This window comes from Lycorma delicatula, chromosome 1 (assembly GCF_047948215.1).
Source record: "Lycorma delicatula isolate Av1 chromosome 1, ASM4794821v1, whole genome shotgun sequence".
Classification (NCBI taxonomy): Eukaryota; Metazoa; Arthropoda; class Insecta; order Hemiptera; family Fulgoridae; genus Lycorma; species Lycorma delicatula.
The window spans coordinates 346,271,399-346,295,245 of NC_134455.1; the positions used below are offsets into that span (position 1 = coordinate 346,271,399).

General features: G+C 33.6%; 1 protein-coding gene across 4 annotated transcripts in view; it reads right to left on the bottom strand.

Moving 5' to 3' along the window:
- The window catches only part of LOC142334439 (BLOC-2 complex member HPS3), a 117,074-nt gene that overhangs the window by 25,513 nt on the left and 67,714 nt on the right, over positions 1-23,847 (bottom strand). For all 4 annotated transcript variants that reach the window (XM_075382433.1, XM_075382429.1, XM_075382430.1 and 1 more), the window contains exons 13-16: positions 22,257-22,359; positions 11,574-11,776; positions 8,226-8,388; positions 5,264-5,404 (exon numbers count right to left, since the gene is read on the bottom strand). In XM_075382433.1, coding sequence (XP_075238548.1) covers positions 5,264-5,404; positions 8,226-8,388; positions 11,574-11,776; positions 22,257-22,359 — 610 coding nt within the window. The remainder of the gene's footprint in view (positions 1-5,263; positions 5,405-8,225; positions 8,389-11,573; positions 11,777-22,256; positions 22,360-23,847) is intronic.

Consider the following 23,847-nt stretch of genomic DNA (forward strand, 5'->3'; position numbering starts at 1 on the left):
AAATAATGAAAAAAGTTCATATAAACATAGGTCTGAAAATTTTTTTTTTTTAGTTAGAGCTAGTGAAAGATTTCGCCAGGATTTCAGCTCTTCTAATAAAAAGACGCCCTATGGTAATTTTTGGGACTCAAATTAAGGAGTAAAGTTGGTGGTTTCTTATGTAATTTAAGCTGGGAGATAGGTTAAAACAGGTCTCTGAAATGTAACTCTAGTAGTTTTTAAGATATCAGATGTAAAACACAAAATTCATTGTCGACAAACAAGTTTTTTTAAGGTTTGTAGTACAATAGTTTAATTAAATGACTGATAAATGTGGAAGATTTAATAACAAAATGTGTAGAGAATTTAATTCTGAAAAAATTAATGTAAATACAGCCAATAAAAAGTAAATAAAAACTTATAAAAATCGATTTTTTATTGAAACATTGTCACAGAACAAAAAAAAAATCAGGGATGTACAACATCTAAGACAAAAGATCACTCCTGCTATTGCCACAGTTATAAACTATTAAAATCATTAACATAAATTATGGGTTTTTTAAATGTTTTATTACATGGTTATTGGACTTATATGCTGGTTTAATAATATTATTGAACATTTAATTAATGTTTATAATGATAAAAAATATAAACCAGTATATAGGCCCAAAAACCATGTAAATCCTCCTCTATGAATCATGAGACCTTGCCGTTGGTGAGGGGGATTGAGTGCTCAGTGATACAGAGTAGCTGGACCGAAGGTGCAACCATATTGGAGAGGTATCTGTTGAGAGCCAGACTAAGGAATGATTCCTGAAAGAGGGCAGCAGCTCTTTCAGTAGTTGTTAAGGGCGTGCGTTAGGATGACTTAAACGGCCATATCAATATCACTCGGCCCTCTGAGTACTGCGCAGCAGAAAGCAATGGAAAACTACAGCTGCTTTTTTTTCAAGAAAATGTAGCTCTCTGTATTTTCATTTAGCAATGATGAAGGCGCCTTGGTAAAATATTCCAGAGGTAAACTAGTCCCCCATTCGGATCTCCGGGTGGGGACTACTAAGGAAGGGGTCACCAGAAAATTAAAAAATAGCATTCTATGAGTCGGAGCGTGGAATGTTAGAAGTTTAAAAAATGTTGGTAGGCTAGAAAATTTAAAAAGGGAAATGGATAGGATAAAGGTAGATGTAGTAGGAATTAGTGAGGTTCGGTGGGAAGAGGAAGGCGACTTTTGGTCAGGTGATTTTAGAATAATTAACTCAGCTTCAAATAATGGGCAGGCAGGAGTAGATTTCATAATAAACAAGAAGATAGGGAAGAGAGTAGAGTATTTCAAAATGCATAGCAATAGAATCATTGTATTAAGGATAAAATCAAAACCTAAACCGACAACGATTGTTAACGTCTATATGCCTACAAGCACCCATGATGATGATGATGAGGTAGGTGTGTATACGAAGAGATTGATGAAGCAATTAAACATATAAAAGGAGATGAAAATTTAATAATAGTTGGAGATTGGAATGCAAGCATTGGAAAAGGCAAGGAAGGAAATACAGTGGGTGAATACGGGCTGGGCAAAAGGAATGAAAGAGGGGACAGAATTACAGAGTTTTGCACGAAGTATAATTTAGTAATTCCCAACACCCAATTTAAAAATCGTAATAGAAGAATATACACTTGGAAAAAGCCAGGCGATACTGCAAGGTATCAGATAGATTATATCATGGTTAAGCAAAGATTTAGAAATCAACTCATTGACTATAAAACTTACCCTGGAGCAGACATTGACAGCGACCACAATTTAGTGATAAGAAAAGTAGACTGGGGTTTAAAAACCTGAAGAAAAGGTGTCAGATGAATCGGTGGAATTTAGAGAAGCTTGAGAAAGAGGAGGTAAAGAAGATTTTTGAGGAGGACATCGCAAGAGGTCTGAGTAAAAAAGATAAGGAAGAAAATGAGAAAGAAGAATGGGAGAATGTTAAAAAGGAAATTCTTAAATCAGCAGAAGCAAACTTAGGTGGAACAATGAGAACTGGTAGAAAACCTTGGGTTTCAGACGATATATTGCAGCTGATGGATGAACGTAGAAAATATAAGAATGCTAGTGGTGAAGAAAGTAAAAGGAACTATCGACAATTAAGAAATACTATAAACAGGAAGTGCAAACTAGCGAAAGAAGAGTGGATTAAAGAAAAGTGTTCAGAAGTGGAAAGAGAAATGAACATTGGTAAAATAGACGGAGCATACAGGAAAGTTAAGGAAAATTTTGGGGTACATAAATTAAAATCTAATAATATGTTAAACAAAGATGGTACACCAATATATTATACGAAAAGTAAAGTCGATAGATGGGTGGAATATATTGAAGAGTTATACGGAGGAAATGAATTAGAAAAATGGTGTTATAGAGGAAGAAGAGGAAGTTGAGGAGGATGAAATAGGAGAAACAATACTGAGAGTAACAGTACAAGGTGAAAAGATAAAGATGCTACGATTTGCTGATGATATAGTAATTCTAGCGGAGAGTAAAAAGGATTTAGAAGAAACAACGAATGGCATAGTCCTACGCAAGAACTATCATTATAAAATAAACAGGAACAAAACAAAAGTAATGAAATGTAGTAGAAATAACAAAGATGGACCACTGAATGTGAAAATAGGAGGAGAAAAGATTATGGAGGTAGAAAAATTTTGTTATTTGGGAAGTAGAATTACTAAAGACGGACGAAGCAGGAGTGATATAAAATGCCGAATAGCACAAGCGAAACGAGCCTTCAGTCAGAAATATAATTTGTTTACATCAAAAATTAATTTAAACATCAGGAAAAGGTTTTTGAAAGTATATGTTTGGAGTGTTGCTTTATATGGAAGTGAAACTTGGACGATCGGAGTATCTGAGAAGAAAAGATTAGAAGCTTTTGAAATGTGGTGCTATAGGTGAATGTTAAAAATCAGATGGTTGGATAAAGTGACAAATGAAGAGGTATTGTGGCAAATAGATGAAGAAAGAAGCATTTGAAAAAATATAGTTAAAAGAATAGAAAAACGTATAGGCCACATACTAAGACATCCTGGAATAGTCGCTTTAATATTGGAAGGACAGGTAGAAGGAAATAATTATGTAGGCAAGCCACGTTTGGAATATGTAAAACGAATTGTTAGGGATGTAGGGGGTATACCGAAATGAAACGACTAGCACTAGATAGGGAATCTTGGGGAGCTGCATCAAACCAGTCAAATGACTGAAGATAAAAAAAAACCATGTAATAAAACATTTAAAAAATTGTAATTATAATAATGATTTTAATAGTTTGTGTGGCATTTATAAAATAAAATGTAACGATTATGATGAAATTTATATTGGGAAAACTAATAGATCATTTAAAGTACGATTCACAGAACATTATAAATATTATATAAACAATAAATTGGGCTATTCTAATGTTGCTGACCATCTAATAGTAAATAAACATTCTATTACTGACTTAGAAACTAATCTGGAAATAATTGAAATCACAAAAGAAAATGATAATAATAAAAGGTTGGCCATTTTATAAATATATATAGACAGAAATTCAGCTTGATCAATATGCAGACAGAATTTGATAATGATACTCTTATCAAAGCTGCTATAGTTATCAGCACGTTTGTCAATATTAGGTAAAGTTTATATTGTATTAGTACAGTGCTGTATTTAGTAGCTAGCCACAAACATATTTAATAAAAAAATGTTTTAATGTGTAACTGGTTTTTAATTATAATTTTAATCAACTGATGAGGAATTTCCTCGAAAGCAATAATGATATGTAAAAAAAGAGAAAAAAGAAAAATAATAAGATAAAGTAAGCTCTTATTAATTCTGTAATTTGGTGGGTTAAGCTGAATTTTTAAAAATATTTTTTAATTGTTTATATTGCATGAAACAAATATTTCGCTATCTAATCTTAATTATTTGTTTATAGCATCAAAACTATTTTTGATGTATATGTTGTTAAGTTTGATGTTATTTTTGAAGAAGTCCGATAGAAGTTTGGAAACTTTATAAAAGTTATATTTAGATAACTGATTGGAAAATTTCTTTATGGATTTTTCATAAGACCTGAAAATTTATATACATACAGAGTGATTCGCAAAGAATGGAACAAACTTTCAGCACATGTTTTACTGGTGAAAAAAAGAAAGTTCATATAAGCATAGATTCAGAAACATTTTACTATAATTTCTGTGCCTTTTGGGTTCCAAATTATGGGGCAAAATTTAGTAGTTTTATATGAAATCTGACCTGAAATACTGAAAAAAATCTGAGAATTGTATTTTTAGTAATTTTCAAGATATCTGTGGGACAAAGACAAAAGAATGGGGTTGTAAAACACACTATTTTATGTTTGGTGTAAAATAAATTTGTTAAATGGGTATTAAACATAATAAAGTTTTGAACAAAACTTGAACAGAATTTGATTCTGAATAAAATGGTAAGAATAAAATTCACAGAAATAAAATACAAACATAATAAGAATTTCAAAATTTATTAAAAACAAAACATACGATATAAATACGATATAAATGTGGCAGATTTTAACTAAGTATTAAACAAAACATTTTCAATATCAAAAAACAAAAGTATTAAATATTTTAGAAAAGTAAATAATCAAAATTTAAAATGTTTTATTTGATTTTCATTAATTTTTAAATTTTGATTACTCTTAAAAATAAATGCCTCTCTCAAACTGGATAGACAACTGTTTTCATGTCAATACTTTGAATTTACAAGTAAGAGCCTTATAATACTTCCATTGGGATCTTTAAAGAATTACTGAACAATTTAAAAAAAACTTTTTCCACAAATTTATTTAAAATATTTTTTTTACAGATATAGTATTAGGCTGTCAATATTTTTTAAATAGCAAAATTAAGAAAAAACCCTGAATTTATGCAGCTTGCTCAACACGTATAGAAATACATGCTCAAATAATTTCCACTAACACCTTCTGAATTGTGAATTATTTTTATTATTTAGTATAATTTATTTACCTTAATATTATTAAATCGTTAAATTTTAAATAATTAATATAAACTTACATCAAACATAGCAGCATCACAATTGCTCCGTCTGATCAAGATTTTAGTACGGCTTCTCTTCAGGCCAATAATGGCATGTAGTATTTTCTCTTTTTGTATTTATGTAATATCATATCTACTCATTTCTGATGTGATCTAGACAACGTATTATTTAGAATAAAATATATAATTAATAAGCAATAATTTTCTTTAATGATTTAATTACCTGTAAAATATGTTCCAAATCCATTTTTCTTGTAACTAAACTAGCTAGACAAGATGCCAACTGATGAGGTTTTTCTTGCATCAACAACACTGATAACTCAGAAAATGTCATCAATTTCATCTTATTGCCATCATCTACAACCTAAAAAATGTAAAAAAAAAATTCAGAAAAGCAGAATATCAAACATAAACAAAACATCAGTGAAAAACATTGATGTTAAAAGATTCTATAAAATATTTCTAGTCAATAAAAGAAATAGAATAAAATATGTTAAAAAAGTAAATGCTCTAAAAAGAGAAAAACATTCTTTCCCAATTTTTTTTTTAAATTAAGACTTTCAAAAGCTGTCGCTAATTTACAAATAACCTTACCAACATTTAATTTGCCAGTACCCCACTCCCAAAACATTAGAATGAGTTTTTAATATACAAAAATGGGCTGTCAGATCATCATTATCTGGTGCCCATAAATATGGATCATGTAAACCTATATTTAGAAAATTAAATAGTTAAATTATCCTTATGTTTACAATCATGAATTTGTAATCTTTGCTAAAAAGAAAAGTCATCACTTATTCTTAAAAAATATCAATATCCACCTCTTCAAACCAAACAAAGAAAATAATTTTGTATGACTCAACACAATACTTCGGCTTATGAGAAATGGCTTTACAAGGTCTGTTCAGAAAGTAACAACATTTTTAATTATGTACCAATAGAGATATTTAGTGACGTGCGATTAGCAGCATTGTGTTCCGCATAACCTCATCTGTTCTTGGATTGTTGATATCTTATATCAGATAGTTGGTTAAAAATAAAAAGGTAAAATTTACCATCACTTTGGTGTAATACCAGAAGTGTAGGATTGATATGGTTGGAGTCTAAACAAGACAGAAATTTTTACAGCTCATAATACTGCTAAGTAACATAAACTATTTCTATCAGTGACTGACAGCATTAATAGAGGTGGAAGCTTACAAGATACAGGTATCTTTTAGTGCTCCAACGGAAATGTGAATGCCAGAACTGTAGGGAATTGTAACACATGAAAATTACATGCATTAAAAAAAATGTTGCCATTGGGCTAAGTTATCTGGAAAAACAATAATATTGGGACCATCAGAGAAACTCACTCCATTTTTCACTTTGTAAACAGAACAGTATGAACATACATAAAAAAAAAAAAAACGAAAAAAAAATAGAAGAAAGCTATCTGGTCAAATTGATAACTACTTTTTTTTCAAAGTAGGTGTTTACGCCAATGTGTAAAGTAGCTTTAATCCAATAATGTTTTTGTTATTATTTTGTCTGCTGCGGTCGTAATGTTTCATAAAAGCAATTTCTATTTAACCAAATCAGTCATAACTGTTTTTGTTCTCATCAATTTTAATGTTGTTGTTAAAGTTCCTAGAAGTCTAATTTTCTTTGTCTGCGATGATGTCATTCTTCCACTTGTTCGTATTCAGAAATTTTCTTATCAGTCTTACGTAATTCTTTTAATGGTCTGCTTGGTTATAAAATAATCGTTGTTATGTCTTTCGCTCCCAAACTTCTCTTATCATTCCTAACCTTGCTGTTTCTTTCTCGTACTAATACTTGCACACTACCTTTTCTTTTTCCTGTTTAGCCTCCGGTAACTACCGTTTAGATAATTCTTCAGAGGATGAATGAGGATATGTATGAGTGTAAATGAAGTGTAATTGTCGTCAACACACACACTCTCTTCTGTCTACGGCCCAGTTTATTTCCCCCTCTTCTCATCACGCCACCTTTTGTCAGTGCAGATCAAACTTCCACATTGTGTGGATGCCGGCGACTCGCTCTTGTTTCTCTCTCTCTCTCTCGTATAGTGCAGGACAGACTTCCACGATGTGTGGATGCCTGCAATTCGCTCTAGTTTCTCTCTCTCTCTCTCTCTCGTATAGTCCAGGACAGATTTCCACAATGTGTGGTTGCCTGCGACTCACTCTCGTTTCTCTCTCTCTCATATAGTGTGGTTATACTCGTCGCCTTTGTGCATTCATAAACGTTGGTTCAGTTACTATAAACCAGCCAAATTTATTGAAGCAGGATCTTTCCAAACTGGTTATTACAAATTTTTGATGCTCCGTATTATTCAATTTCTAGTTACAAAGTATTACCTCTGTATTTTGTGATACATTACTGTAGATTACGCCAAGGATAAACTGTATGTATATATGTGTACTTTAATTCACGTGTTCATCTTTGTACAAAAAATAATAACTAATAATAATAATATAACTAATAATAATTGAATAACTATTATTAATAATATTCTGGTTGTTCATTAAAAGTCTTTGTTTAAAAGTCAGATGATCTTATACATTTTTTGTTTAGCTTTATGCCTAGTTTATAAGAATAAAACATGCAGAATAATATTAACTGGATGAAATTTGGATATAATTGATTATATCATAATTAACTTTTTTTTATACTGGAATATTATCGTGGCCTTTTTTCTATTACAAACTAGAAATGCAAGTTTTAATTATTTAATGATAAGTATGAAGATGTTCATAAATCAGAAAAGGCCAGTGCCATGATAAGAATTATTGTAGTTTATTTTTCTCTAAGTTAATGACATTTGTTCATTGCTAATTTTTATTATTACAAGAATATGTCAGTAATGCAACAGTTTTCCAGTTACACTATGTTTATTGATGTTATGTTTATAAGTATATGATTGTAAAAAAAGGTGATTTAAGTTCTTTTGTTTTCAGGCTTTGTTAAATTGCAGATTTTCACATTATTAGCCTATATGCAGTTTATTTGTGTAATAAAAATAAAGTCCAATTCTTCTGGCAAAAACGTGCTGTGTGTCATCTTTATTTTGTAATTTTTCCCAACAGTAGGTGAACTTTTTTGTAGTTAAAAACTACATTAAACATTATAATAATAATATAAAAATCTATAATGTAAACTAAAGTGATTAAAGAACAAACCTGGCTGTTATGAATTCTCATCGTATCAAATAATAGCATATGATTTTGCGTAAGAATTTTAACCAGCTTATCATTGGTCTCCCTATCATTTGGTAACAATTGTAATGCCTTCCCAGGATCCCGAGCTAATAATTCTGATGCCAAACAACATTCAGGCTCTGTCCTGTAATACAGTGGTGAACAGACATACAATTAAGCAAGTCAGTTAATAATAGACTTCAATTATTAAGTGTAATTGTTAATACGTAAACAATAAAGCAGAATAATTATTCATACATAACAAAAAATGTACCAATATATATAAACAATAACCACATAAAGTGTTTACTATTATTATCATTAAATACATAGGTATAGCCATTGATACTTTTACCAAGACACATACAGAAGTGAGCATCATAAGTAGTTTTCTAACAGACTCAATGGATGGAGAAGATGACTGCCTGAGTCAGCTGCTAGTAATTCAAACAGTTTATGGTTCATTCATTATCATGACTGTCTGTTCCTGTTATCCAAGTTAACTTACGTTAGGTCAATTACCATCCTCTTCCATCTCTTCCTGTCCATATACCACCCTTTCCTAACTGCTCTTCCTGCACCACATCTTCTTTGCAACTTTATCATTATATACTTAACCCACCTTTCCATTAGTCTCCCTCTCTGTCACTTACCATTTTCACTGTATTGAAGGATTTTTTTTTGCATTCTCTTATTTCCAATTCTATTTACATTACCATACCATCTTAATTTACCACTCTCAATTTTCTCCACTACAATGATTCTCAACCTTTTTAGTTCCCTAACTCCCAAAAGTAAAAAAAAAATATATAATGAATATTTTATGACCCCCAACTCCCAACATAATGAAACCTGGTTAAAACTATTTAGCTGTGTTGATAGGGATGGATATGAACATGCATGTATGAAGTGTACAAGATGAGCAATTTACAGGTTCCAACTTGATGAATACATGCTCATTGTAATTTGGTCCGCTTGCATAATATTTGCTGTGAAAGCGTCTTGTTCAAACACGCATGTGATATGTTATAACCTGTCATATTCCATGCTTTTGCTATAAAAAAGGTGTAAGGAATTGCAAAACTGTCAGTTTAGTTTCAAATGCAGGACATGCATCTGATGCCTTTATTTAAATTTTTAAAAGCATAGTTTAATTGAAAATAATAATGATTCGGTTTCAGATTTTTATTGTACGGTCAAACAGTGTAACTGGTTTTTTTTCAATTAGATTCTTATGCAAAATGGATAAATTTGTGAAAAAACAAAGTGAGCAATCTATATCCAGTAAATCGACTAGTAAAAAGACAAGATAGTAAAATGACAGTTATTTAAATTATGGTTTTATCTCATTGGTGGAAATCCAATCCACCAGCGCACTGTTTGCTTTCAATTCTTCTTTGATGAAAGCATAAGCCATCAAAATTAATTTGAAGCTTGGAAACTAAACATTCAGATCATAAAAGCAAACCCTTGAAATTTTACAAAAGAAAATTACATACTTTGAGAAATCAACAAGCTTCTATTTGTACATCAAGCCATATTGATAAAAGTGTGGAAGAAACAAAAAAACTGAAAAAAATTCCACTTTCTATTGACACAGAATCAAGAGGAATCAATGACACGGCTGCCAATGTTCGTGATCAGAAACTGAGTTCAAGTGAATTTTTTAGTATTCAATCTGATGAATCAAAAGATGTGGCAAATATTTCTCAGTTCTGATGTTTTGTGAGATATGTAAGCGGCAGGACAGATCAAAGAAAATATGTTGTTTTGCAAATCAATAACTGCTCATACAACAAGACAAAGTCTTTTTGTTGTTTTTTATGAAGCTACTAAAAACTAGATTGGATAAAATGTAGAGCAGTATGTCATGATGGTGTAAAAGCGATAACAGGAAAGAACAGTGGATTTCTAAAAACTAAAAGATCATCTTACATCAAGGGCAGAATGGATGCATTGCTTCCTTCACAGAGTGCTTGACACAAAAAAAAATGCCAGAAAATCTCAAACAAATTCTTTATATAGCTATAAAATGGTAATTTTATTAAAAGTCAACCATTACAGAACAGGCTGTTTCCTAAACTATGTGATGAAATGGGTAAAAAGAATAAAATCGTTTCTTTTCCATACAAAAGTCTGTTTTCGTGGAGGATAATGTTATTATTCCAATAACTGGGTTATTGGAATAGCAAAATGAATTAATAATGTTTTTCTAGGATAACAAACGTCATTCTCAATGTTTCTACAAAATAATAAGTATATGTTGTTGTTGCATTATTTAATTGATGTATTTTCTCATTTAAATGACTTAAAGGTGAATTTACAAGGATATGATAAAAATATTTTATTAATGACAGATAAAATTCAAGCTTTCATTAAGAAGCTTGATATCTGGATTATTCACTTTCAAAGCAAAAATTTTGATGTTTCCACTCACTTCTGATTATACTGAGAAAAATTTAGATGAAGAAGACATTATTATTCACCACAGTTTGGAAACATGAAGCATTTTAGCTCACACATTTGCATGAGCTAAAAATTCAGTTGGCAGAGTATTTTCTGAAAGATAAAAATGATTTCTCAAACATGTGGGTACTGAATCCATTTAGTGAAAACGTTGTAGCTGCTATGTTACTGGCTGAAATTCACGACCAGCTCATCGAAATGTCTGCCAATAAAACGTTACAACTACAATTCAAATCTGAAGATTTAGATACACTGTGGCTTGATCGTGAATATTTAAACCTAGTCACAGAAGCATTGAAAATATTAATCCCTTTCACCATGTCTTACCTCTGTGAGAAGGGTTTTTCATCTATGGTTGCACTAAAAACTAAATACAGGAATCATCTTTTATCACTTGAAATCTCCTTTTGCGTGTTCCTATCATGGATCCATGAAGAAACTTTTAAATGAAAAACAAATACAACCATCATTAATTTATTTTCTTTCCATGTGTACTTATAAATGTAAGTAAAATGTTTATAAGTAATAATTTTTTTATCATAAAATGATTTCTTTATTGTTCATGAGTAAAGTTGTAAGCTAATTTCATGACCCCTGTGGGGGTCGCGACCCCCAGGTTGAGAAACACTTCTCTAAGTTTCCAATTCCATTTTCCCTTCTTATCATATCATCCATCATAGTTTTCTTCACCATACTTCTCTTAAATTTCATTTCAGCAGCCTGCACTCTGCTTTTAAACTTATCCCCAAAAGTGAGGTACTACTTTCAACTACCCATTCGGTTCCATGAATTAAGAGAAATTGAGGTACTACAACTTTCAACATACTTGGTTTGTTTGATAAATATAATATTTACACTTCATACCTATTCAAAAGTCTTTGACGAACACTATCAGATGCACAACTGACAAGAGCTGGAGATTTCAGAAGAAGATCAGCCAACTGAACAGGTTCTAACTGGTCTGCCAATGCTGTCATAATTGAATGTGGTATTCTTTCTGGCCACTGACCGAGACACTTCATAAGATAATATGACATTCCTAATAATTGCTTTAAATCAAAATTTCCCTACAACAGTAATTAAAAACAATATTAATTTCAAAATACATGTAACAATTTTTTTCTACTAACTATAATTGAAAATTCAGAAAATGTTACATTTCTGAAACCTGGATTAGAATTTTATACAAATAGCGAATATAAAAACATTTTCTTTTTTTTTAATAGGTCAAACACCAATTGGATAACTCATTAAAAATGAACCAATAAAAAAGAACCCCCTTCATATATATTAAGATTTCAAAATTCTTTGTTTAGTGTACTGATAAGTAGCAAATGAGACAATACTTTCCTAAGCATCCATATTTAAGTGTAAATTACTATAACTTAAAAATAAATTTACTCGCATAGAAGATTCAATACTTAACAAATATTTATAAATGTTACATCCACTTTATTACTTCTTAGTGGTAAAAGCAATGAAATTAAAAATTCAAATCAAAATCAAATAAACATTTTTAAGTAAAAGAATTATGTATGTTATCCATTTAACTGAACTTACTTTACTTTTGAATTTTTAATTTTAATTGATTTTTGCTTTGACATCATATTTTTATATATTTAAACATTTTTACAATCTCATTTATCATGATATTTTACAATACATGATCATACATCTATTCAAGACAATGAGCACTCAGGATACCCAAAAACTGTTACTACCGATGAAATCGTCACAAAAATCCAAAGTGCTATATTAAATGATCCCCAAATGATCGCAAACATCTTGACAGATGTGGACAGACTGTGTCCACAACAATTTACAAAAGGTTTTGGAATGAAAAAAATTTCCACTTGATGGGTGCTGCGTTTGCTAACAGTCAATCAAAAACACATTAAATTGAATACTTCTCGATAGTGTTTAAATCTATTTAAATGTGATTATGCTCAGTTTTTTCAACATTTCATAAAAATAGATGAAACATGGATTCAACACATCAGAAACCAAAGGGTGGGTGGGAGCAGGTGAAAGTATGCCAAAGGGAGTGAAAATGGTTCAATTTGCAGGAAAAGATATAGCTACAGTTTTTTGGGATACTCATGGTGTGGCAGTTATCAATTAACTGGAAAAAGATATCAACATCACTGAGGAACTACAGAGTCAAGTGAAGGGTAAAAGGATATTCGGGGTAAAAGAAAGTCCTCTTTCCCCACAATAATGTGTCTGTAAACTGTCTTGGGTTGTTGCTACAAAATTTTGTACACTTTCCTGTTTGCCATATGCAACATATTCACCACATTTGAATTCCAGTAATTAATTCCTCTATCCTAAACTGAAAAAAATGCTCGCTGGACAAAGATTTACTTCAAATGATGAAATCAAAGTTGAAAGATCTGCTTATTTTGCTAAGTTGTGCAAATCGTACATATAGAAGTGTTAAAAAAATTGGAAAGTTGCTGGTCGAAATGTACTAAATCACAACATGACAGATAAAAAATAAAAAAGTTTTGAAAAAAATCATGTGTTTTCTTTGTTAGGTGCAGAACTATCCAAACGATTCTTATATTTGTAATATATTTCATAGGTTTTAGTTTTTTTCCAAATGGAATTAATGAAGCTTTTTTCATTAATATTCTTTATAGAGATATCCATACATCCATTTTGGTTTGGTATAAATTTGATTTAATTTTTATTGTTTATATTTTTATGCTTCACCTGTTATTATATCCTAACATGTATTTATTCTGTAAGACAAAGATGATTTGACTCTTAGTGGATAGTAATATTTTGAAGTGTTGGTTGTCTAAAAACTCCAGTAACTATTTCATTAATGTTTATTCCTATACCTAAATAATATTATTGATTTATTACTATTTGTTTCTACAGTAAACTTTAATTCTTTGTTACACAAAATTAATTTATTTAAAATGATTTAACATTCACTTTTTATATAATAGTAATAAATTTTACTAATATTTCATCTGCATAACTTGATACAAAAGGATATTACAATTATGAGCCATACATAACTCATGCTATATATTTCTCAAAATGCAGTATAAAGACATAAATTGGAATAGCTAAGTTGACAGCTCGGTTTTGCATAACTGTAATTTTATTTCAGCTGATCATGACAAATATCAGTTTTAACTTATGCCAAAAGTAATGCACTAGCACAGACTGAATCAATGGATTCAAAAAGTACTTACAGAAGGTCCTGAATAATCCGAACCCTGGGTAATCTCAACTCAAAATGAGAAAATGCATTTTACATTTGGTATTTTCCAAATTTATAAGAAGCTGCAAGTTTGCTGTATGTATACCACATCCCTCTCTACATTGATTTTTTGACTAGTTTTTAATTGTTGATGACTCATGTTTATTTATAGACAGTACAGTAAAAAATGACTCCCTCTCTAGAATCTGTTACACATTCCATACTGTAGCAGATAAAAATGTTTATCTTGTTCCAATGTGATTTCAGTAGCTGATATGTTGTGTTTCTTTTTATTTTCTGTTAATCGGTTTTATGTGTAATTGTTTTTCATATAAATTGAGTGTTTTGTTTTAATAAAATTACAATTTTTATTGTGTATTACAAACTGAAATTGTATAACTTATTTCACTTTAACTAAAATAAATCAGACAGACATGAATACATAGTTAAGTTTTGTACCATACTTTTGTATGTAGATGCGAAAGAATGTTTCCAACTTAAATCTGATATATTATTGAAGCAGTACGACAAGGGTTAAATGAAAATGATGATGAAATTGAACTAGGAGTGAAGAGTGTAAAGCATGAAAATGCAGTAAATTGTTTAAACACTTGTATTCAGTGGACAACAGAGAACAACAACAAACAATCCACTGCATAAACTATTTTTATTGGCTCAAACATGAAAAGATGCAGTAGAAAAATATTAACTTCAATGAAACAGACACAAATTGGACTGTTTAAAAGAAACAATAATAAAATCCATTTTTAGAATGTAAATATCAATACAGTAATAAAAGCGGTTTTTTTTTCGTAGGCAAAAAACGCCTGTGTGTTATCATCGCCTGGGATTTTTTTTTAAAAGCGTTATTTGTATACTAAAAGAAAAAGTTTCAACACTTATTTTGACTTCCAAAACTCACCTTGATACCTTATCCTGTACCTTTAAGTTGAACTAGGCATGGGATCATCAACTAATTTGTATAATAGACTATTTCAACTAATATTACTTGGACCACTTGTTCAAGTCGAGTGGACATGCAACCAATGTAAATAATACTGTTAGTTGAAGACTTACTTTTTGGACTAATATTGGTCATTAATTGAGAAAAGTAAATAATAACAAATAAGGCACACTCATACGCAACTCAAATGATGCCGGCTTTATTCATCATTGTGCAATTAATAACAAATAAATCATTCCCTACCATTAGATTCCTTCCTTGGCTTTGCTAGTGAAAGGTTGTCTTTTATTGTGCTCTGTGTTCAGTGAGTTGTAAGCAGTCCAGACCGGTGTTCAACAGGGCTTCTACCTGCGTCGACAGACAATGTGAGAAGGATCTGCTAGGACATCCGCCGGGCGGCCAGCTACCTGGATTCCAGGCCAGTTACATTAAGAAAAGGATAATCCTTTTCTTGATTTTATTTTTATTACTATTCAATATTTCTAATAATGTAAAGTGAACTCTTGTAGTCATTAGGAATACATTAAGTTAATAGCCTATTATTATAGGACTATTGTGCTAGTTTTAAAATAATTTTATTTTAAATTGTTTGATATAATCTGTACCTATTTAGGTCTACAGGTTATATCTTGTTTATTATTTCCTTGTCAGTGTTTTATTTTTCAGGAAGTGTAGTATAAGCAGTGCTAACTTAAGTTTAATTTTAATTTTTAATTTTAATTTCTTTTATTTTTCGGTTTTATTTTTTCCTTCGGTTTTATCGAGAGCACCGGGCTCTCGATAAGGCTGCAGCTGGGCAGCGAGGCGGATTACCGGGCGGTGCAGAGTTTCCTGAGGATTGGGGGGCGCCTGGTGGCAAAAAGCACCGGGCTCTCGATAAGGCTGCAGCTGGGCAGCGAGGCGGATTACCGGCCGGTGCAGAGTTTCCTGCACTTGAAGGGAATCGCCTTTCACTCCTTTCAGCTCCCGAAGGACAGGGAGCTGAAGGTAGTTATATGGGGGATCCCCTATGGGGCTACCCCGGAAGAAGTAAGGGAGGAACTGACCTCCCTTGGCTTTGAGGTGGTTTCAGTTAAGAAGCTCCTCACAAGGGACGGTCGGGAAACCCTGACCTGCCTAGTGGCCCTTAAGAGGACTCCTTTGGCCCGGACCAATTACGACCTTGGCAGTATTTTTTACTGCAAGGTCGCAGTGACTGCGTTTGTGTCACGAGGGGGGCCACCCCAGTGCCACAGATGCCAAAAATTTGGACATTCGTCCAATTACTGCCAGAGGGCCCAGCAATGCGTGAAGTGTGGTGGAAACCACGACACTTCTGCCTGCGTCAAGCCGCGTGAGAAACCAGCCTCATGCGTCAACTGTAAAGGGCCACATCCGGCCAATTACAGGGGCTGCCCCTATTACAAGGAGCAGACAAACAAAGTCAAGGGACTTAAAAAGCCCGCGACTGTAGACGGCCGCAGCTGGGCCCGTGTTGCCGGTGGGGGAAAAACAGCCCCCAAACCGGAGGTGCCGGCACCTGTGGCCAAGGCGGTCGTGAAAAAAGGGGAGGTACCCTCCCCAACACCCGCCAAGCCAAAACCGGCGGCAACCACCAAGAAGGTGGTGAAACAAAAGGCGGCGACAAAGCCGGCCCCGGCGAAGAAGGCCAAACCTTCCTCGACGGGAAAGGGAAAGCCTGCTCCGGCTGGGAAGGCCAAGCAGGCTGTTAAAAACACCGCGGCCCCTGTGGCCCCGCGCCCCACCAAAAGGGCGGCCGCGCCAAAAGGCACCTCCAGCGGCAATCCGAAACCGGCTACCCCGTTGGAGACCACTGGCATGGACTTTCTGTCACAGATGACAGTGAAGGATATCCTGCCAGATATAATGATGGTTTTGCCACGCCTGCTCCAGGCAAAATCTCTAAAGGACTGTATCCAGTCCTTAATAGAGTGCCTCATGGCTGTACTGTCTAGGTATGGTTAGGCCCACCCTCAGACTCTTGCAGTGGAACGCCAACTCAGTAGTAGGCCGGACGGAGGAACTATGCCACCTGGCCGAGGATCTACTGATAGACGTGATACTGTTGTCTGAGACGTGCTTGAACCCAAACAAGCAACTGACCCTTCGGAACTACTTTACATATAGGACGGATAGGCCAGTTCGACCCGGATCTCGCACCTCTGGTGGAACTGCGGTTTTAGTCCACAGACGCCACATGCATACGCGCGTTGTTCTTCATACAAACGTGATGGAGCAAACGTGTGTGCATGTGGAGCATCTGGGCACGGTGTATCGGCTGGTTTCGGCTTATAGCAAGCCGAACGACGCGGTAACCGGCGCAGATCTGGATGCCGTGCTGGAAAATTGGGTTGGCCCATGATACTCACGGGTGACCTCAATGCCAAACACGTGTCATGTTACAGCAGTCTGACAAATCCGAATGGCAGATTGCTGTACGAAAGGGCGAGAGCCCGCCGTTTGGTCGTCGTTGGCCCTGAGGTGCCCACGTTCATTCATCATACAGGCAGATTCAGGCCTGACGTGCTGGATATCGCAGTCATGACGGGGGGTACCCTCCCGTTCATGATTGAAACGATAGAAGACCTCAGCTCGGACCATTCCCCTGTCCTGTTGGAACTAGGTCAGGCAGGGGGTGGCCGAGATCCCCCGCCTATACCCCGAAGGTCAGTTAACTGGAAAAGGTTCTACGAGACCCTCCAGCGGGAGTACAGGCCGGTAAATCCTGAGCTCCTGAACACCCCGGAGGAAATCGACGACACTGTCGGGCGCGTTACGTCGTCAATGACGGAGGCCCTGGTAGGCAGCTCATCGGCCAAAACTCGAGCAGTTGTTCGAAACGACCTCCCTCCCCATATCTCCGAAGCCATAACGGAGAAACGACGACTGAGGAGGAGATATCGAATCACCCTGTCCCCCGCTGATAAGCGGGCCTTTTATAATCAAAAGGACAGGGTGAAACAACTGCTGACAAGCCATTGAGAAGATTCGTGGAACGAGTACCTCGCCTCGGTCTCTGACGACATCTCCTCGGTGTTCACGAAATGGGAGAAACGTGGATGTGGAACGACTCGTCGTGCCGTCTTGGGAAACGGCCTTTCCTTCCTCTCATCCTGCCAGTCCAAAGGAAAGTAAAAATCAAATTTTTATTTTTTATATTTTTATTTTTTATTTTTATTTATTTATTTATTTTTATTTTTTCTTCGTGTGTGTGTGTGTTCTGCTTCTTTTGTTGCAGATACCAACAGCCACCACAAAAACAAATGGTTTCTTCACTGCGGCCACGCGGTTCCCCCAACCCCTTCTCGGACACACGTGTGTCTGAAGGTTAATAATTACGTGGAGTGAATAATTTCTGTTTACTTCTTCTAAGAAAATCGGCGCCCCAAAACCGCGATCGCGAATAGGTATCACCATTTTGTAAGTTCCCTATTACCTTCCTTTCCTTTCAAGAAAGAAGAAAGAGGGAACGAGCCCAGCAGTCACAAGCCCAGCAGCCACCTGCCCAGCAGCCACTGACAGCACGGAAGAGAGAAGAAACCTGCACTTTCCCCCGTTCAGCCCTTCGGGGCCTCGGGAATTTCAAGGTTAATGGTATGTAACTTCGGTTACTACCAATTCTTGGAAAGTGCAGGCCAAAGAAGAATGAAGAGGTCTTCGGAAGAAGAAGAGGGAGAAGAAGAAGATGAAGAAGAAGGAAGACCCACCACTCGTCTCAACATCATGGACTGGAGTCCGGAACAGAGCCCAGCAGAGATGCGTCCTGAAGGGGGGCAGCTATACCAGAAGCGGATGAAGAGCTTCTACACAACCTCTCCTTTTCAAAACTTACAAGTTAGATAAAATAAACCAGCAATTGCGACTCCTCCGGAGTAGGGATCGCATTGCTCCCTGCTTACAGTTAGTGCCCCGTTGTGGCGTATTCCTGCTAGCCAATTAAGCGTTAGCACCGTAAGGACTTCAGTGGACAGTCTGAAGGGGAATTACGTTGGGAGGACAGGCTTTATAAGCCTAGCCCTCCCGCGGTCGGCCCATAAAATGGGTTCGATAACGCCGGTTTAACAACGGATTGGAATGCAATTAAATCCGTCTTAAGATACTAAATAATAATAAAGAAAACTTGAAAAATTAGACCCGCTAACAAAAAAATATAAACTTAAAAACACGCCCGATAGAATGATCCAGCAGCAAGGGACTCTGTCCAGGTTCTGCGATAAGTAAGGAGAAATAAACTCCCGTCAACTTTGCATTCCATTCCTCCTACCATTAATAATATTCCATCACTGTTTCTTTTTATCCGCGTAAATAAAAGTCGTGTCTTCTTATTTAGGGCAATGTATCTTATACTGTGCAGTGTGTTTAACTAAAATTTCTGCTCTTTATATTTGCTGGATGGTAATAATCATCTGTAATTATTTAAAAACTGAATTCATTCTTATTTTATTGTTTTATAATTATATTTCAGTGTAGTTTACTAGATCCAGTACATAAGTAAAATAATTTTTTTTTGTGATTATAAATTGGTGTGCCCCATTATAGTTGTTAACGAGTTGCTGACCATCCCGTTACATTTTTTCTTTTTTTTTTAAGATGAATAAACGATTCGATATTTGGAATTTTTCTGAGAACAATTCTCCAACAACAGCAACATGTGCAGAATGTAAAAAAGAACTCAAAAGATCCAATAACACTTCAAATTTAAGAGAACATCTAAAGCAAAAACATGTAGGAGTTTATGAAACTGGGATTGTACAATCACATACCCAAGCTGATTTTGGAATAGCTGAATGGTTTGATTCCACAGGAGAGCCAAGCTGTTCAGAAAAAAACTCAAAGATTGCAAATAGCAAGGCCAGTCCATGGCATCCACATCAACTTCCATATCTTTTTCGTTGTCTATTTCACCTTCCATATCTTCTAAACATTTAACCCAGTCGTTTCTGCAATATAAATCTAAAGTCTGTAAAGAAAGTTAATAAAACTTGTAATTTAATGGCAGAAATGATTTTCAAAGATTTACAGCTCCTGTCTGTTGTAGAAGATGAAGGATTTAAAAAATTGTTACAAGAACTCAAGTCGCACAATATCTTATCAAGCAGGAAAAAATTAACGAATTCTATTATGCCAAACATTTATAAAAAAGCAAAATCAGTGGTTTAAAACATATCAGACAAAATTTCCTAGTTCTCTATAACAACGGATGTTTGGCCATCAAAGAAATAAGGTTTCTTTTCTGATCGTAACTAGTCAATTTTTGAACTAAAACGGGTGAGGTGAGAATGTCGTTTGATTTATATACAACACAACTGCAAGAAAATCATACAGGGCTGTATTTGGTAAAAAAATTAAAAGGGGTTTTCCATGAATGGAATATAAGTAATAAAATTGTGGCAGTAATCATGGACAGGGGCGCTAATATGAAATGTGTTGCAAAAATGTTAAGTCTCCCTAACATTACATGTGTAGCTCATAAGCTTAATCCAGTAGTAAATAATGTGATTTCACAGTGTGATAGGCTAGATTTAATTAAAACATGTAAAAATATTATATCGCATTTTAGGTATAGTGTAGTTGATAAATTCAGTCACAAATGAGGAAAAAAAGAATTAAAATTAAAAGCTGATGTTACAAGGTAGAATTCAACGACTGTGATGTTTGAAAGGTTAACAGAACTGAAGGAATCCCTGTCAGCTGCACTTGCAGCATTGAAAAAAGTCCACAATCTATAACAAATGTTCAATGGGATATTTTAACTGAATGTGTAAATTTACTTAAACCATTCAAGTTTATAACAATAGAGACCTGCTGAAAATTATCTCACCTTATCAAAAATTATTCCCCTTATTGGAGAAATTGGGCATGCAGTTAATCAGAAAACTGTGACTTCTATAGGTGAAACATTAAAAAAGTTTTAGATTCTGGGATTATCAACCGCTTGGGAAACTTGGAAAAAATAAAATTATTGCATCCACAATGCTTCTACATCCACAGTTTAAAAAAGCTGCCTTTGGGAATGACAACAACTTAAAATATGTGGTAGATTTGTTGACAAAATTGTCTTTGTTATTAAAACCAGACGAAAAACAAAAGCAGTCAATAGCTGAAGAACTGAACGGAAAAAAGCCCAATAAACAGCAAATTTATGGAATACAGATTTATGGACATCAGATTTATGGAATATTTTTGACAGTAACGTTAAAGAAATGTCAAAAATGTGAAATCTTCTAGCAACTCTTTAATTACTCCGAGACAAAATTTGAGTATCTGAGACAATAACTGTATAAGGACAGGCACCCAAGTTGTACAACCCGAGGACAGGCACCCGAGTTGTTTGGTTTAAGTATGGTGTTGTACTTTTCAGTTAAATGTAAAGGATGAGCTGTGAGTTAGATACATTTAAATACAGTGTAATTACTGACTTTTTAATTTTTAGTGTCTCATTAGCAGACTATAATTTATTATTAAAAGTTGTGTTTAATAAAAGTATGTTCTAAATGGAAAAAGTCAGCAACAGAAAAATGTCAAACTAAGCGAGTAAATTAACAGGTTAGTAACAAAAAATTTTAATTTAATTGTAAATATACAATATTTTTATAAAAAGTAAAAATCTGTTTTTTAGACGTATAGTTTTATTTATATTATTTGCATGCGTTTAGAATATTTTTGAAATACAAACGTACCGCAGAATTTAAATACCAGTACAGGTATGTAACTCGTTCTGTGAAATTAGGTATAAGATATGATCATATGCTGGCATCGCATATTGAAAGGCACTTTCTTTAATAAGCTACTAAGCATACTTACTTACACAGTATTGCTCATAGCTGGTAAATTTAAGTTAAAAGATGAGATGGTGGAGGTGACTGTGTGTGGCGGTGAGATGGAGAGCATGGTGGGCTAATGCTAGGTACGTTTGGTGTGGAATGAAACTAAAAAAATGTTTCTACTTTCTATAGTAGATAATGTTTTTGATAAACGACTACTTTGTAATTCAATGCAAAAGCAGTTTATTCAATCAACTAATATTGTCAGAGTGTTGGCAGCGACTAATTTTCAACATCAGTCTAATAATATTTGTGTGTTGTTAAATTAGTTGACTAATTTTAATATTCAACTAATTTGACTAATTTCAGTTGAAATATTCCCATGACTAAGTTGAACCCTCAAAAATCTGAGTTTTTTGTAATCTGAACATCCACAGATTTTTATTAGTTCAGATTATCCAGGGGCTTCTGTATTAGTTAAATGGTAATTCTACAACATTGAACTTGCTACTAATTTTGTATATGTTGCTTCATACACACATGCACACACACACAAACTTTGAGAAAATGTAAAAATAAATTTTACATTATAGTAATATTACCTGATTATCTCCCACGCCCAACCAATTCAAATACTCATCTGGACTCATTCCAGACATACTAATATACTTGCTACCTATTTCCCAGTCAATTTCTTTGTCTGACCTGTAAAAAAAGAGAATAATCAGAAAAGTTAAAAGAATATTAAAATTATCACTTCAATGACAAAGGGATTGGTTTGCATGGTCCAATAAAGATCCCAGGTTTGATTCCCAGTTGGTATTTTGATAATTAATTTTGATAAGTTAACCTCAACTAAGTCGCTTAATGACCTTAATAATTTATATAAATTAAATTTAAAAAAAACCAAATATATCAATATGTACAAAAATTACTGACTGCTAATGTCACCATGCCAACAATGTTAGAAAGAGAATTCAGAAAGTGAAAAAAACTTATTTAAAAGAAGAAGTTTATTTCCAAATCTTGTACAGTGTCATCTACTCAACAAACAACTTATTACACAAATATTTTTTAGGCAAATAGATAAGTTCTTTCTTTAAAATTTGAAATTCAACCCTGCCTTTCTCTTTATTTTATTTGGTTATTGCCAATTTAATAAAGTAAATTTATACAGTTTCTAAAAAAGTATGTTTACTGATGTATTCTTTTGGGTTTTTACAACAATTTTTTTCCAATCTTTCATGTAAGACTGCATAAAAAACCACAATTTTCCTCAATAATTTATGTCTGTAGTTTTAGAATAGCATTATTTGACCTTCAGGGCAGAAATATTTGACTAGCTGTAACACTAAAACAAAGAAATCCAATGTATGCTCATATGATTTTTTCACAGGAGAAACTTCTGAAACACCAATATGTATACACATACATGCGCAAACCCTCTCTCTCACATACACACACATACCTCAAATGGTGGGCAAATGTTGCTCTTTGTTAAGTGTGGCTTCCATTGAAAATTTAAATCACTTTTTTTTTATTATTTCTGAACTTTTTTTACTAAATCTTGTTAAACTGACTATGTAACTAATATTTTGTTTTCACATTTTGTGTTTATATCTCCTTCCATCCCAATTTAATTATTTTGTTTCAATTTCAGACTTTGGAATTAAATTTTTTGATACCATGACCTCAGAAAACATCAAAAAGTGAAAATATAAACCAGAAAATAGAATCTTTCAAGAAAAACAGGAAGAAAATTTTTTTTATTGATAATAATGGAAAGTGTTGTGTCTTATTTGTAAAGTAACAATTGCAAACTACAAAGTAAGCAATTTACATCAACAAGCAACAAGCAACAAGGACTCTAGTCTTCTTTTAGTCACGAAGTTGACAGAGTTAATGAAGCTAGTTTTTGATAGCTTGTAATATTTCTTCTAATACATCAAAATATGAATGCTTAAAGAAAGTTGCATGCTGTCTAATTTCAATTTTTGTACAAATATATTGCTAAGAATCTTCATACTCCACAATGAAGTTTGTGAAGTCAAAATAACATTTACAGTTGATCCATCATCATTTCACAGAATTGCTACCAAAAGCTTACAAATTTTATGCCAAATTTCAAAGATTTGACCACAGATCTACGTTAAAATAATTATTTTGTAATAATTATTTGAAATTTTTTGTGTT